The sequence below is a fragment of the Amphibalanus amphitrite genome, unplaced genomic scaffold (assembly GCF_019059575.1).
Source record: "Amphibalanus amphitrite isolate SeventyFive unplaced genomic scaffold, NRLGWU_Aamphi_draft 000126F_arrow, whole genome shotgun sequence".
Taxonomy (NCBI): Eukaryota; Metazoa; Arthropoda; class Thecostraca; order Balanomorpha; family Balanidae; genus Amphibalanus; species Amphibalanus amphitrite.
The window spans coordinates 500574-516289 of NW_024881621.1; the positions used below are offsets into that span (position 1 = coordinate 500574).

The 15716-nt window shown below is 53.8% G+C and overlaps 1 protein-coding gene across 20 annotated transcripts in view; it reads right to left on the reverse strand.

The window, feature by feature from the left end:
* LOC122381721 (6-phosphofructo-2-kinase/fructose-2,6-bisphosphatase-like) overlaps window positions 1-15716 on the reverse strand; it is an 80890-nt gene that overhangs the window by 24238 nt on the left and 40936 nt on the right. For all 20 annotated transcript variants that reach the window (XM_043366238.1, XM_043366235.1, XM_043366239.1 and 17 more), the window contains one exon: window positions 10058-10283. In XM_043366238.1, the coding sequence (XP_043222173.1) occupies window positions 10058-10250 (193 nt within the window). In that variant the 5' untranslated portion in view covers window positions 10251-10283. The remainder of the gene's footprint in view (window positions 1-10057; window positions 10284-15716) is intronic.

A 15716-nucleotide genomic window follows, 5' to 3' on the forward strand; every position in this document is an offset into this window, starting at 1 on the left:
TGAAAAAAGAATAAGGTTTTTGCTCAACAATGAAATTTTTTCTTTGGAATTTTTAAATAGTAATATTAATTTTTGATTCATCGCAAGCTTAGTGTTGTTTACTTTTTGTTGGTTGCTTAACCCGTTCTTGAGTTATAGGCCATCAAACTCACCGTTACATACCGAAGTTAAAAAAATGTAATGCAATATAACTCAAAAAGTTTTGATCTGAGAAGTCTGATATTTTGCCAGGCGTCTTTGGGGCCTATGATTACCCCTAGGACCGATTTTCATTAAAATCTGAGAGATGAGGGTGACGGGCCTGGTACGATCTATCGTGGAATGCCCCAACTCTCGATCAAATTGAGCTAAAGAGACGGGAAAGCTACCAATGGACTCGGAAAGACCTTGTGAATCGAATGATGTGCAATATGATCTCATTCACCCAGCTTTGTGGCCTGACCCGACTGTTAACCATCTCTGTGGCGGCGCTGTTTGTCCAGCGCCGCGCTGGTTGGCTTTGCCGCGGACTCGGGGCGGTCACGTGATGCCCGGGGGCTGGCTGCCGGCTGGGCCGCCCGGTCGGGGAGCGGAGCCAAGTACACGGCAGTGTGCTGACCCGAGGTCAGCGACTTAAGCTGACCTCACCAGAACAAACAGTATACCATTCGACGCGCCGGAGCTAGGCAAACACAAAGATGCTAAAATCGCGGCTCTGCGACCATTTGTTGCGAAGTTATCTATCAAAAACCGGACCCGCAATTTGGGTCACTTGAAATGACCTCAGGGGTCACCAATGAACCCGAGACCTTAAAATGTGGTATCATTCGATGCATCTTGTAACGGCGCACATGCTCGTTTTTCCGCAAGGTTCTAGCTCCATTAGAGGCGAAACGGCGAGCTGGGGTCGTACCGACCCCCCGGAAACCCATTTTGTATACATTTAAATGAGGAACTTATAGAAAGAACACCTTTCTAATTTTTTGTATGTCGATTTTAAAGGGCCTGAGGTTTATTTTGAAGAAATAAAAATGGCAAAAATTTTGGTCCCAAGGGCCATTATAGACAATTTAAAAAAATACAACGACTTTTTTAAATATGTAAAGCTTTTCTTTCCAATTTTAAAAATACTGTATTAATCTTTGATTCATCGTTAGTTCAAAGCTGTTTACCGTTTGTTGCTTGCTTAGCTCGTTTTTGAGTTATAGCTCATCAAACTCACCCTTACAATCTGAAGTTTAGAAAATATTATGCAATGTAACTCAAAAAGTTTTCATCTGAGAAGTCTGATATTTTGGCAGGTGTTTTTGGAGCCTATGATTACCCCTTGTACCAATTTTCATTCAAATCTGAGAGATGAGGGTGACGGGCCTGGTACGATCTATCGTGGAATGCCCCTACAGCTATCGCTTCAATGAATCGGTCCGCTGCCACGACAGTCACCAAGTGCAGCGGAGACCGTCAGCGGCCCTCCGATCGCAACAGAGGGGTTCGTGAGCGGTCTCCAGCCAGACATGAAGTCGTTTGTGCTCCCAAAGAGCGTGAGGCCTAGGAGTGGCACGTTGTTTTACATACTTTTGTGGCACTCCTAGACCCGTCGGCTGATCCGGCCCGGTCCATCCAGGCGCCTTGGATTCCGGAGCAGCCTGCGCCGGCAGTGGCAGCAGTCAACCGGTGACCCCAAAACATTTCGGCAGCAGCCGCCCCGGTCCGGCCGTCTGTCGCCGGTCCATCTGACGAGCCGGCACGCTCGGTTACGTCAGCCCGTACCCGCCAGTCACGTGCCCTGGGGCGCCGCCTCCCTCTTCCAGGGCGGGCTGGTTGTGCCGGCCGGGCTCGCCACCATAACACCACGTGACCACCCCAGCTGCTCACTAGCTCACTGCGTGCAGCCGCACGGCTCGATCACGTGACCGCTGGGCCACCCCACAGTGGGAGTGATCACAGCCCACCGGCTGATCACGTGATCACCTGTCCGGATGGTCACACCGCACCGGCGTGCTAGGGCTATTATTGGCTATTGTTGGTCTCTGCTGTCTGAATGCCGTATGACGTACAAAAAAGACGGCCGGCGGAATGGGAAGTGACACTATCATCAAACAAAAGCATGATCAATGGTAGGCAAGGCATACAAGGAGATCACGGTGTTACAGCGTGATACCTACCAGCATTGGCGGAGTGTAATTGGACACTTAGAGGACAAACCTATCCCCAGAATAGTCCCTCAAATGGCAAAAAGTTGGTGTCTCGCTGCCTTATGAATTGCTGCGCGACTTCACACAAGCTTTTCCTTGTAAAAGTATGTTCTAACTATGCTGCTAAGACAACCAAATTTCACCAACATCGGATGCTGCGGGAGGGGCAAATGCCCCATATGCCACCCCTCGATTCGCCAGCACCTATCGGCAGTGCCAAGAGGCAACGATGAACGACACATCACAACCAAATGAGATCACAACCAAATGAGCGTGTGTTTGCACGCCTATGGGCGTTCTGAACATTGTCGGAAGGTAAACTGAACAGTGAACGCACAGCCTTTCGAAAGGTTCGATTTACCTACCTGTGAGATAATAACAGCGTGGCGGACCTATATTTGCGCTCAACCCGAAGCCAGGGCGGTGGGGGTCGATGGCGTGTCTCAATTCAAACACATTTCAATTTGTCTTTCAAGTTAAGTGAAATAGCTTCGAGAGAAAAGTTTTAATGGCAATATTTTTGGTGAACAGCTAGTCCCTCATGATCCGCCAACTTACCCTTAAAACGACTTTACCAGTTGGGGTGTGGTGTTCTCAGAAACAGTAGGAAGTGGGTAATGCGGCGTGGTGAAAGGTGCGATTTTGAGGAATGCTCGCATATCTACCTGAAAGTGAATAAAGCATTGCGATACCAAAAGTCAAACAAAAGGAAAATGATCAAATCCAATACACCATTCGTGTTCTCTTTTTGAGTGTGCATTGTACTTACATATCCTCATGTAGGTAGGCATTACCTATGGCGCATTTTCTCAAATGATGCGCAACAAGCTAGAATTCCGGTATCCATATGTTCAATAACGGGGATACGAGCATGTGGAGGAAGTCTTCATCGGACCACAGTCAGACTTAATTGCCCTTCACTCTGACTTTTCGCCAGGGCGTGATTTAGAATCGTTTCATTCTTCAGCATTCAGAACCATTGGAGAAATCTGGAGGCGGACTCCTGCGGCACGGTTATGAGCCCTCCGAAGGAGGCGAACAATCCATATGCGAATGCGATGCCTCGTGACGGACAAAGTCCTGCGCCGTTTCGCAGTCCAGTCTGGAGTGTTTGGTCACCCGTTCACACGTGGTCCCCAGCGCCGGTGCCAAGTTCCGCTCTGACCGGTCCACATTTGGACGGGCTGACGACATGGCCTCCGTTTTAGCCGGACGGCCACCCCGAGCCGCCGCCAGACCCCTGCGTGGGTGACGTCAATCCGTGACGTCAGCAGACCAGACGGCCCCCTTTCTGGGCCACATCAACACATGAAGACGGGCCGCGGTGGCTCGCCGTCCAGAGTCCGCCGATGGCCGGGTCCCGAGTCACGGGGTGAGCCGCCGCCGGCCGCCGGGTCGGGGCCGCGCGCCGCCGCGGAGGAAGTCAGAAGGTCACCACTGGCCGATCCCGTGATCCTAACATTCCTAACCCAAACAGTCGACTGACCCGCGCTCGTTAGAGGGTCATGCAGCGGCCGCCGAAGGACAATCAGACCGCGCCGAGCTCCAGATTCTCGGAGCGTTGTGCAACGCCCGACTCGCGTTCATCCTAATTTTGTCTGTTTGCGAAATCGGACCGGCGCATTGGGCAATGCGGGCGTCGGCGGCGGGCTGGGTTTGGTTTGGTTTGGCCAGGCGCCGCCGCACCGTCAACCACCGGCCATGAACCACCACCCCGACAGGACAAACAGCAGGCAGACTCACGAGATGGATCGACGTACGCGCTTAGCTCACCTCTGACCATAGGCAGCTAAGGCCTGATCATGGGGGTGGAGAGGAACACAAATGCCAGCCTCTCCCCATGCTCTGAGGTAGCGACATGCTATAGCGGATCACTCCGTCAGAGTGCATTTGTACCCAAACGGCTGGCCTGAGTGCATGCCTAAGTAATCTGACAATGGGTGTCAGCACTGCTACACGCTGTCGACATACCAGCGTGTCTACTCGTATAAAGATACCGAGCAGACGCTTTCACACCACATGATGTCTGGACTAGAGCGCAGCGTGGGGTTTTCTATAGCGGCCCCTGACTGTGACCCAACCAATAGTTTGGGAACGGGGCGCGATAAATTGCACCGGCAGCCACCCGGGCAAATCGCTAGCTTTCCCTGAGTATCTGTACAAACACCACTTTCCATCCGTGAATGAATAAGGAGCGGTAACAAAATGACGGCGAGAGTTCGGTGGTCTGGGGTAGCTTGACACTTTCAGTCCAATCAATGCACTACACGGAACAAATTGAGTGCAGTAATTTTATCCGACTCGTATCATACGAGAACACATACTTGCGTTGCTAAAGGTAACAAGGACACAGCTGACAGCTCACGCGTTGTTTACGAGTACAGGACTTAACCCGCGCACCGACGGGGGTCTGCGCCAACTTCGCACCGACGGGGGGGGGGGCGGATGACCGCCCCCCCCTGAGATCTCGAGAACGAAGCAAGATAGCGACAAGCGGTAAACGGCATCGGATACGCACGGCCAAGATCTACAATTTTTACTAAGGTCATTTTCAGGTCAGGTCAAAGATGACGTCACAGGGGTCGAAAAAGTCAAAATGGCGGCGCTAGATATGGAGAGAGTTTTTCTCGAATAACTTTCGAATTAGTCAAGATAGGAACAAACTAAGGGCATCATCGTGATCCTCTCGTCAATCCGCATCGAATGATATATATGTTGACCTCGAAAGGTCAAGGTCAAAGGTTGACCTCAGGTCACGTGACCTCGAGGTCATCATGTATATCATTCGATGCGTCTTGACGAGCTGAACACAATGAGACCATCCACGCGTCTGTATCTTGTTCCTGTACGGAGTTATTGGCCAAAAACCTTTGGTGACCCTTGATGACGTCACATGACCTCACAGCTGCCCAACAGCAAAACAGACCTCAAGGTAGTGAAGGTTGATCGTATATGAAGTCATGTATGGTATATGGGGCCATTCCGACCCGTTTTAGTGGTAAAAACAGGGAGTTGATTTTTCCCCCATTGACTTATAATGGGGAGGTCGCGAAATTGACCTGACCTTAGGTCACCGATATCAAAATTCCGAGATATACAAATTGTAGCTACTAATGACCTAATAATATCCTGCGACTTTCAAAGGCCTCCGACATCTACTGTAGCTCTGGCACGGTGACAAAGTTGCAAAAAAGTGACTTGAGGTTGGGTCATTCAAAGTGACCTGGTGACCTGACCTTAAAAGGTAGGAGGTTCAAACTTGCACACCATGTGTAAAATTGATAAGGTTATAGTCATACCAAATTTCGCGGCGCTACGCGCCGCGGTTTTCCCGCTATTCGCGAAAAACCTCAGGGGGGGGGGCGGATATCCGCCCCCCCCCGTCGGTGCGCGGGTTAAAATCGTTCTGGAAGTCAGTGGGGGTTCAACTCGCAGGATTCTCACACCTCAGACGCAAAAAAATCCTTGAGAGGACCTCAAACCGATGCTAAAAGGTGCTCTTACCAACTGAGGTCACCAAAGGTCTCATACTAGTCTGGGCAGACCTCGCACAGGTCTGAGAGGGCTCAAAGGTCTCATGGTAGTCTGGACAAACCTCACACAGGTCTGAGAGGGCTCAGTGAGTGTTCGTGCTGTGGGGATCCGCCGTGTCACTCCTCCACCCTTCTCGGGAGCTCAAACCTTGGAATTTACCATTAATATTTAGTTAGAGCTTAGGAATTTCTCAGCACACAGCCCCTTCAATCATCCCTCAATGAAATCATCAGAGAAAACCACCATCAAGACTTCAGCATCAGCGTTCAGCGCCGACCACTGCACTGCCACCTAGCGGCGAATCCGGCCTTCACATGGGCGCCACAGTGCTGCCACCTACACCATACGGCCACCCAAAGGTCGACCTACCGCTGCGCCATCCCTGCCATCTGTCGCTGGCGATGGAGCCAGAGGACCCTGCTCCGCCGCCTTCCCTGCCATCTGGCGGTACATGTCGTAACTCCACCCTGCCAACGCTGCCAACTACCCTGACTGGCCAGACCGATACGCCACCTACGAGCTAGGTCAGACCGAACGCTCGTGGTCGTTTAGCGACTGCACTGCCCTCTGTAAGCCACAGCGCGTCAGGGACTCGGGAGTCCGGACCGTCCGCTGAAGGATACCAGACAGTGCTGCCATCTGCACTCTGCAGCCCGGGCCGCCTGCCACGCCCGAGTCCCACCTAAAGCCAATCAGCCGTCGTCTAGAGGTCAAGTTCACGGTAGACATTATTGATCCGTCGCCTTCAGTCCCAGCAACAGGCAGGCCGCTAACGGCCCTCAGTGATAGTGAGTTGGAGATAGCTGGCGGGCCATCCGCAGCGATACCTCCATCACGACGGTTGGTGGTCGGCACGACAGTCTCACATGATGAAAAGGGAACGATCCGCACATTCGTTCCACATCATCCGCCCAGTCCCGTGTCTGGTAGCCTCCTTTCAGGATGATATTAAGGCTATAAATTACGCTATCGACCAGCGCAGTGACCAGCGAGACAGGGGTGCCCTTTGATAGGGGCATTTACGACGTAGCCGTGCTCCTCTAACCCCTATCATTGTTGCATATCTTCATTCAAGCGAAATGAGGCATAGGGCGGATGAGAATGATTCTCGTCAATAAGCTTGTAGTTTTGGTAAGTATTGTGAATAAGGACAGCAGACAAACGAATACAAAAAAGTAAAAGCAGTAAGCTGATAAGCGACTCAATGCACTTCAAACGGAAAACATGATGGCAGCTGCCGTGAATAAGAATACCGCACACCTAGGTCAAAAAAGAGAGCATATCGTTTCCGGTGCAGAGCGGCCACACCGACGACTTTGAGAGGTGAGCCACCATAAGCCTGGGGACCGAGTCAACAACCGGCTGTCCGGGCTCGTTCAAGAGGTACTTGACACCAACCAGCCGGCATTAATGTAACTCGGACTAGCCATGCAATGTGCCATGCACCGCCCGCGTCATAAAGGTAGAAGGCAAGTAAGGGAAAGGGCAGTGACGGCATGTTGATGGCATGCGAGGTGGGTATAACCAGCACGGCATACGTCAGATACCGCTTTACATCAGCTCCGCCCTTGGTCCTCAGAGACCGACATTAGCTCACACCGTATGTGCAGTTCGCTGGGCGCTGTCACTAAACCCTCGCCGGCTGGGACAACGTGCATATCACAAACATTGTGTGTGTGAATATCACAGTTCGGACGTGGAAGCCAGGCGACGTCAGAACTCCAAACGACGTTAACTTCTCACAGTAGGTTTGTCACAAAGCATGTGCCCGTGGATAACTAAATAGACATATGGTAGACAGGACACATCTCCCAACCACATAGACAACAGAAGTAGCAGGCCCCAGCACAATGAAAATGGGAGTAGAAGCAGTTTTATTTCCAACCACGGTCCACAGCTGAGGTAGTCCCACATCGGCCATGACCGTGTCCACTGCGGATAAGCTGAATCCATAGTCCTCTGTATAGCTCTGCGGTTTCCACTGGGCTAAGACCAGACTCATCAGCCTGAGACCGTCATAACAACCAGTCTGAGATGTCTCAGCCTGCTGGCCTGGACAGCCTGCAGCTTTGTCCTCAGCACAGACATATCCACACATGACGCAACAGACTCAGACAGCACAACACTGAGGCCACGGACGACAAAACATATCCATCGGACGGTGAGACACGTCAAGACTTCAAACAACACAGCACACCCAGTCAGTGGCGGATCCAAGGGGGGGTCACATGGGTCATGGCCCCCCCCCCTTGAGGCCCGGCGGCCCAAAGACCTGCCAGGGGCACCACCGGCCTATCAGGGGTATCACAGTCCTGACAGGGGCACCACAGGACCGCCAGGGGCACCACAGGCCTAGCAGGGACACCACGGGCCTGGTGTCCCTGGGCCCTGACAGGACTGTAACCCCCCTTACAAGCCTGAAGTGTCCCCGGCAGGCACGTGGTGCCCCTGACAGGCCTGAGGCGCCCCTGCAAGGCCGGTGGTGCCCCTGGCAGGCCTGTGGTGTCCATAGCAGGCCTGTGGTGCCCTTGCTAGGCCTCTGATGCCCCTGACAGGCTTGTAATGCCCCTGGAAGGACTGTGGTGCCCCTGGGCCCTGACAAGCCTGAGGTGCCCCTGACAGGCCAGTGGTGCCCTTGCTAGGCCTGTGGTGCCCCTGGCAGGCCTCTGGTGCCCCTGACAGGCTTGCGGTGCCCTTGGAAGGACTGTGGTGTCCCTGGGCCCTGACAAGCCTGAGGTGCCCCTGACAGGCCCGTGGTGCCCTTGTTAGGTCTGTGGTGCCCCTGGCAGGCCTCTGGTGCCCTTGCTAGGCCGCTGGTACCCCTGCGCCCGGAGAGGACTGGTGCCCCTGAAAAGTCTGAAGTGCCCCTCGGCAGGCCCGTGGTGCCCCTGACAGGCTCAAGGTGCCCCTGCGAGGCCGGTGGTGCCCCTGGCAGGTCTGTGGTGCCCCTGGCAGGTCTGTGGCGCCCCTGGCAGACCTGTGTTGACTGGTGCCCCTGCTAGGTCGTTGGTGCCCCTCACAGACCTGTGGTGCCCCTGGGCCTTGACAAACCTGAGATGTCTGGCTATGACAGGCTCGTGGTGCCCCTGATAGACCAGTGGTGCCGTTGCTAGGCCTGTAGTGCCCCTGGCAGGCCTCTGGTGCCCCTGCTACCCCTGCGCCCGGAGAGGACTATGGTGCCCCTGAAAAGCCTGAAGTGCCTCTCGACAGGCCCGTGGTGCCCCTGGGCCCTGACAGGCCCAAGTTACCCCTGCGAGGTCGGTGGTGCTCCTGGCAGGCCTCTGGTGCCCCTGGCAGGTCTGTGGTGCCCCTGGCAGGCCTGTGTTGACTGGTGCCCCTGCTAGGCCGCTGGTGCCCCTCACAGGCCTGCGGTGCCCCTGGAAGGACTGTGGTGCCCCTGCCCCTAGGGGTGCTCATGGGCCCAACAGGCCCGTTGTGCCCCTGACAGGCCTGTCGTGTATACTTGCTAGACCTGTGGTGCCCCTGCTTCCTGGCAGGCCTGTGGTGCCCCTGGCGGGCCTGTGGCGCCCCTACAAGGCCGTAGGTGCCCCTGACAGGTTTGTGGTGTCCCTGGAAGGACTTTGGTGCCCCTGACAAGCCTGAAGTGTCAAGGACAGACCCTTTAGACGCCAGGGTCAAGTTCGTCGGACTGACAACGATTTGCTTACCTGATAACGTTCCTGGTAAGTACTCACTACTCAGCGTCCACAACATATATACACATAGCACATTCATATATACTTGCTTACAATTGGTAAATGTGGTTGTGGCTAAGAGTTAAGATACTGACTAAAAATAAAAAATAAAAAGGAAAAAAACTGAAAATGGGGGCATCACCAAAATGAAGTGGACGAAATCCGTTGAGTTTTTTATTTTGGGTATAGGTAGGGGCACCACTTCGATTCATGACCCTCCCCTTGGAGTTTTCCTGGATCCGCCCCTGCACCCAGTCCACAGTCAGCACGACACCATACCACACGCTCAGGCCACAGACAGCACAACACGCTCAGAGTTCAAACGGAAAATCACACCCAGCCCAGACGACAATGGAAAGTGGTGGTCTGATGCGACCATACAAGGCTGACATCAGCTCCGAGAGCCGGCTTCCTAACCAGACTGACATTCGAACCAGCCACGTTAGCGTCCACCATCGCCAGCAGGGGAATAACATAACATCTGCCTCTACTGCCAAACATCTACCGCCTTTTGATGATGCACCAGACCTGGTTGCCTGTGACTACCTGCATATCTCTGGCCCAAGGTAGTTATCATAAATCACCCTCCCCCCACCCCACTCAACCGGTACAGATCCGACTCCCCAGCCATACCGCCCGGCGCTCGGCACTCACCCATGACGGGGAACGGCTTGGCCTTGGTCAGGATGGTGGAGCGGGAGACGGCCGAGCTGGGCGGCTCGCCGGCGATCCTGCCGCTGCCGCTGACCGTGCTGACGCCGCTGCTACAGCCGTTGACGCCGCCGCCGCCCGACGAGCAGCCGTTGCCGAAACCGCTGGACGCCCCACTGCCATTGGGGCAGTCCATAGAATGGGCCACGCAGGCCGGACACAGGCTGCCCTGAAACACACAGAGGTGGAGGGGACGGTTAGAGACCTGGCGAAGACTGTCATGGACGGAGCAGAGCTGGGACCAGAGCTACACACTGACTGTCCTGCCCTACACAGACAAACGGATAGGTCAGCGGACGGACACAGGCTGCCCTAAAAACACACAGACGGGAAGATAGGGTTAGAGACCTGTGCGGACTGTCAGTTAGGACCAGAAAAGGCCCTAGCTCTGTGACCGGAAAAGGCCCTGTGTTGTCCTGGAAAATATGACGCAAAGGCAGGACGAAACGGTCAGATAAAATAAAGGGCAAAAAAAAAAACGGGAGGAAATCGGCACTGTACGGTACTCCGGAGGAAGGACAAAGCCACAAAGGCATGTTATTTACAAAGACAGCAGTAGTGCTTGAAATGAATCATAACATGTCATCAATAAATGTTTTAAGTAAACGAAGTCTTCAAAAGACCAACACCACCCAGTCAAAGTCAAGGGCCGTCCGACTGAGACGAGAAATAAGCGCGACCACAAACTATGGACAGTCCTCAGTCTGCCAGACACCCCGCCCGCCAGCCGAATTTCACCGCAATGCCCGGCCACTGACCGGCCGACAGAGAGCTGGCCTCGCAAGTCGCATCCGGCAGAGTGGTCAACGGGACACGAGCGCGTCAGACAGGCCGGGGGACACGGCCTCTGTTTGGGGCCCGCGGAGCACGAGTTCGAACTCTATGTGAGATCGAGGGGACACGACCTCTGAGGCCCGCGAAACAGCCCTGTCTGGATGGCAGACCGGTCGGAAAACAAATCAATCCTGGCTCTCAGCAGCGCACTTCCAGATTCAACCAGAGGTCACGGCACATGCTTGGTCAGCGACGGGTTACCGCACAGTGCACACCTCTGGGCCCAGAGAGATCGTGACAAACTCCTCGGGGTCACCGATGTGTTACGGTCCGTCACGGACCACCGTTAATTTCCAATGAAAGAGCGTCAAGCGGATCAAGCAAGCGACATAAGGCACAACACAACCAATGAGAATGGCGGGCTGAAGTAATCTGGTCGAACGACAAAGGGTAGTCTCGCCTTCAATAATTGAATCCGCTCAAAAGAAAATGAAATCCCCCTTTCGCCATACTCGTCTAATCCGTAATGTCATCTTGGTTATTGCAGGAGCCTCACCATGAGCCCGCAGTATGGTCTATCGCAATACGATTACAGACAGCCTGCGACTCCCAGATGCACCACTCACCAGTGCACTCCCCAGCTCATATCCATACATGAGGCACTCCCCGCATTAGCGTCGCTACGGGGGGGCAAGCGGGGCAGCTTGCCCCCCCAACCTCCGACCGGGCACCCCCTGAGATCGATACAGATCCGATGAGATTTTGGAGTCGGGAAAAAATGGGGGTACCTTTCTGAGGAATGCCTGTGAGGTCAGACTGTTGGAGCGTGCAGTTCAAACCAAAGTCAGAGTCGCACTCGCCAAAATCTTCAAGACTGCGACTCCATACTCGGAAATGTCAATGCTGTGATTCATTCCATGTTCCTAGTTGGTTCTTTATTACATTTTGCAGCTGATTTTCATAAGTTTTGGAGTGCTGACACATAATCTTCGTTCAAAGCGTGACACGAAATCTTCGGGGCCTTTCTCAACTCTCGTCAAATGTCTACGACAGGCTCAAGTACCGTTCAAGTGCCGCAGGGTTCATGAGCTTGCTTTTCACACAGGCTCCTAAGGAGCTCCACTGAGCTCTAGGAAGCTTTCGGAGGGCCCAAACCGGCCTCTGAGAGTCCCACTGGTGTCCTGAGGGCCCATACAGGGATCTTTGAGCACCTTATACATACGTAGACCTCTGAAAGGCCACACGAATCTTTGAGGATGCCTTCGAAAATTTCTGAAAACCTCAACTGACCTCAGATAGTTCAGCTGAACTTTTGAGGCGGCAGACTTTATTAACCCCAAGCCGGCGGCGGCATCTGAGGTCACAACTCACGTGTCCCTCTGAGGGCCGCAACACATGTTTCTTATGTCCCTACCTACGTAGGGTCCTTAAGGATTCGACACAGACCCCGACGTTTCACACTGTTATTCGAGGGCTCCAGGCTCACCCTGGGCCTAGTCTCTTAGCGCCCGCCGCCCACACAGGTTTCTGAAGACTCGTGTGCCCTAAAGGGCTTTCCGAGCCCACCTTGGGCTCGGAAAGCCCTAAAGCACCACATACACGTAAATATTTGGGGTGACCCACGCCGATCTCCGGGATCCTAAGCAGGCTTCTGAGAGTCCACACTGACCCTGAGTGGCCTGAAATGGCCTGGAAGTCGCAAGCCTATCTCTAAGGGATCCCTTGCCGCTATGCCGCGCGTAACTTTTGGTCCCGTTAAATATTTTTGCTCGCGTTTGCAGTGCTTCCCTTCACACGAAAAACGAGAAAATTTTTGTTCACACTCGAGTGAACAAAACACTTCTTCTCACTGCAGCAAAGATGAATTATGTACTTCCGATTCACACTTCCGACATTCACTCTCAGTCTCCGCCGAATGCCCAATTCTTAGCTACAATCGGCGGCTGGGATAAGCCCGATGCATTTCTCGTAAAACCTCGGCATGCATGCGTGAATGGAGGTTTTAGCACGGTGATCAGATCACCCTGGTTTTAGACTGGGTCCCACTGCAGTGCGTCGGCAATCGCATCCACTGTAATTCTACCGGTCGTTTTTGTCCATAAATTTTCAAAATTTTGTTGGTTTTTTTTTGCAAAAAAAAATCATGCCATAGCTAGAAGGAAAACTTTGTCACCATCGGATTCCTCGCACCATTGCTCGTCGAATGATATGTAAAACGAGTGAGTAACGGTTGGGGAAAGGCAAGATTTAACACAAAATTTGATTTTGCCCCCCCCCCCAACCGAAAATGTCTGGCGACGCCTAAGACTCCCCGACACCACACCGCCGACCCTGACAATGACCGGGGCGGGGGCGGGGGCGGGGGCGGGGGCGGCCGGGAGATCGCCGGTCTCAGACACCCACAGAGCCGCGTCGATCGATGACGGCGTCGGCGGCGGCGGCCCGGTGCCAGGGAGGGCGGGTCGCCCGTCCGGCCGGGATCGGTGGGGAGTCACCGCTCTTATCGGGGCACTACTCCGGTCAGAGAGGAGCGCAGCGCACAGCGCAATACCACAGCGCAGTTCAGAGGCGGCGGGGTCAACGCGCACTGACCGGGGTGCAGAAAAGGACAGCATGCAGCGCGACTGCTCTGCCAGCGGGAGAGGGCCAGTGATCGGCGCCGGTCAGACCAGCCAGGAAGGACGAGGAGGGGAGAGGCGCGGTGCGTTGTTGGGGTACTACGCAGCAGCGGCTGCGACTCGGCCGACGCACTCCACTGCGTCCCCGAGTCGCCACAGGCTCTGAGTCTGGCTACGCTACTGGACAGTGTTACGACACGGGAGCGACTCCAGAGCACTCGCGCCTTTATAATGTGCAGGTCACCGTCGCGGTCCGTAGGGACGGATCTGAAGATATTGTGGGCGTTTATACACAAACGATACGAGCGCCACCTCAGCCGGAGATCCAGAGAGGCATTTTTCTTCATACATCACCAAAAGAAGCGAAGACAATGCGATAGGACTTTCTGACGAAAGGCGTCAAAGGGTACACTTAACCAAGGTTAGCGAGCACAATATCAGATAGACAATATAGCAGGAAAGAACGCACGATCCAAAATCCATTAAATGTAGAGCTGTGTATGCTTTGCATAATGACAAATTCACATGAATGAATCATAGGTTGCCAAAAAGGTCGGAAGAAAATCGGCAGATTTTTAACCAGACTAGTTTGGACACAAAGGTCTCACTGTCTTTCAGCTTTCCTTCCTTGATGTTCCATTCATGAAACTGATTCATCACACAGCTCGTATACCACCCCTGATACGCCACCCTCCCGACCCATCAGTCAGACCCTCTCCACACCTGCGCAGCAGAGATAAGAGAGGACAGAGGACGGTCAGGTCGGCTCAGCGTCACCATGGCAGGTCGCCATTGACGGTGTAAATACGGGGCTGGCCGGGTCGGCCCTGGCCGTGGGACGTCGGCCAGGCCAGGAGTTGGCACCCCCTCTGACGTATGGTCCCTCCCCACCCGGCCCCACACACAACCGGCTACCTCTGAGACGCTGATCTCAGTCGGTTCCTTATGTAACCGACGCCGGACGGCATACCAGCCCGGTGGGTCAGGCTCAGTGACGACACTCACGTAACACAAACGAAAGGATTCCTAGATCAAGATAGGGGGATCAAAACAACCTGCAACCTGACCCACCCGAGTGGCATTGATGGCGAAACGAAAACGGAAGTGAAATACGTGAATGACAGAGAGGGAAGGCACAAAACAAGCGCACGTCACCGCAGACCTTAGTGATCATCCGTGACCAAGGTGCGAGCTGGGATGGCCATCCCACCGCACGCTCAGCCCTTGATTGAGCTGATCTTATAGCTTCCGTTCTCAGAACCTCTCAGACTACCACAATCACATTGAGCCGATCACCCAATATTGCCAGGATGCAATACAGCCCATCAGTCTCGACATCAAACATCAGCGATCGCCGTGTCAACATCATCATAGCCGGGAAGAGCGGACCGACGCTCTCGGCAGCTCTACGTGCTTCTCAGAACAGCCAAGTGGCTGAGTGGCTGCTACGCTCAATGCTCAACGCTCAGCCAGACTCTCATACGTTCTGAGCACCACTCTAGCTTTTCGAGCAACTTCAGAGAGGAGCCGGAGTTTGGCAGCTCCAGACCAGTTTACATCAGTAGAATCCGACAGGGTGGGAGGGTGAGGGAGGCAGGGCGGGGTAGAGTAGACGGCGACCGTACGCAGCAACCTTGACCGTGGCCGCTGCTCCAATCATGCAACACAATACAACATACAACACAATCATACAACAATGTATTATGCCCGGACTGGCAGATATCGCCGGACCCCAGCGTGTTGAACACAGCGCCCATAGATCGGGTACCGGAGTCGATAGTATAGTCAGATGTGCCGCACGAACCGACCGGGTACACGGTGTATCCTGTTCAAAGATCATCGGCTGGACCCCGACACTGGTGACGCCTGATATCGCCCGATGTCTGGTGACGGCAGACGTCATCCGATGACGGCCGCGACGCGCCAACAATGGCAGTAGCGTGACCGAATGCCGACGGCGTCACCACTCACCACCAGCTATGGCCGCTCCAATCGGCCATAGCTTTGGGTATATTTGGTTTCGCCGTATGGCTGGCGAAGCCAGCTGTAATAGCATTCTTCGACTTTACTTCATTTTCTATTTTTTTTTTTCGGTATGATACTGGCAATAATGCTCTAAGCTAGCAGTTTTTTCAGCCGATAATGGATAAATTCTTTAAAAACGATAAAAAACGATCTTTCAACGTCAGAATCTCTCGAGGTGTTCGATG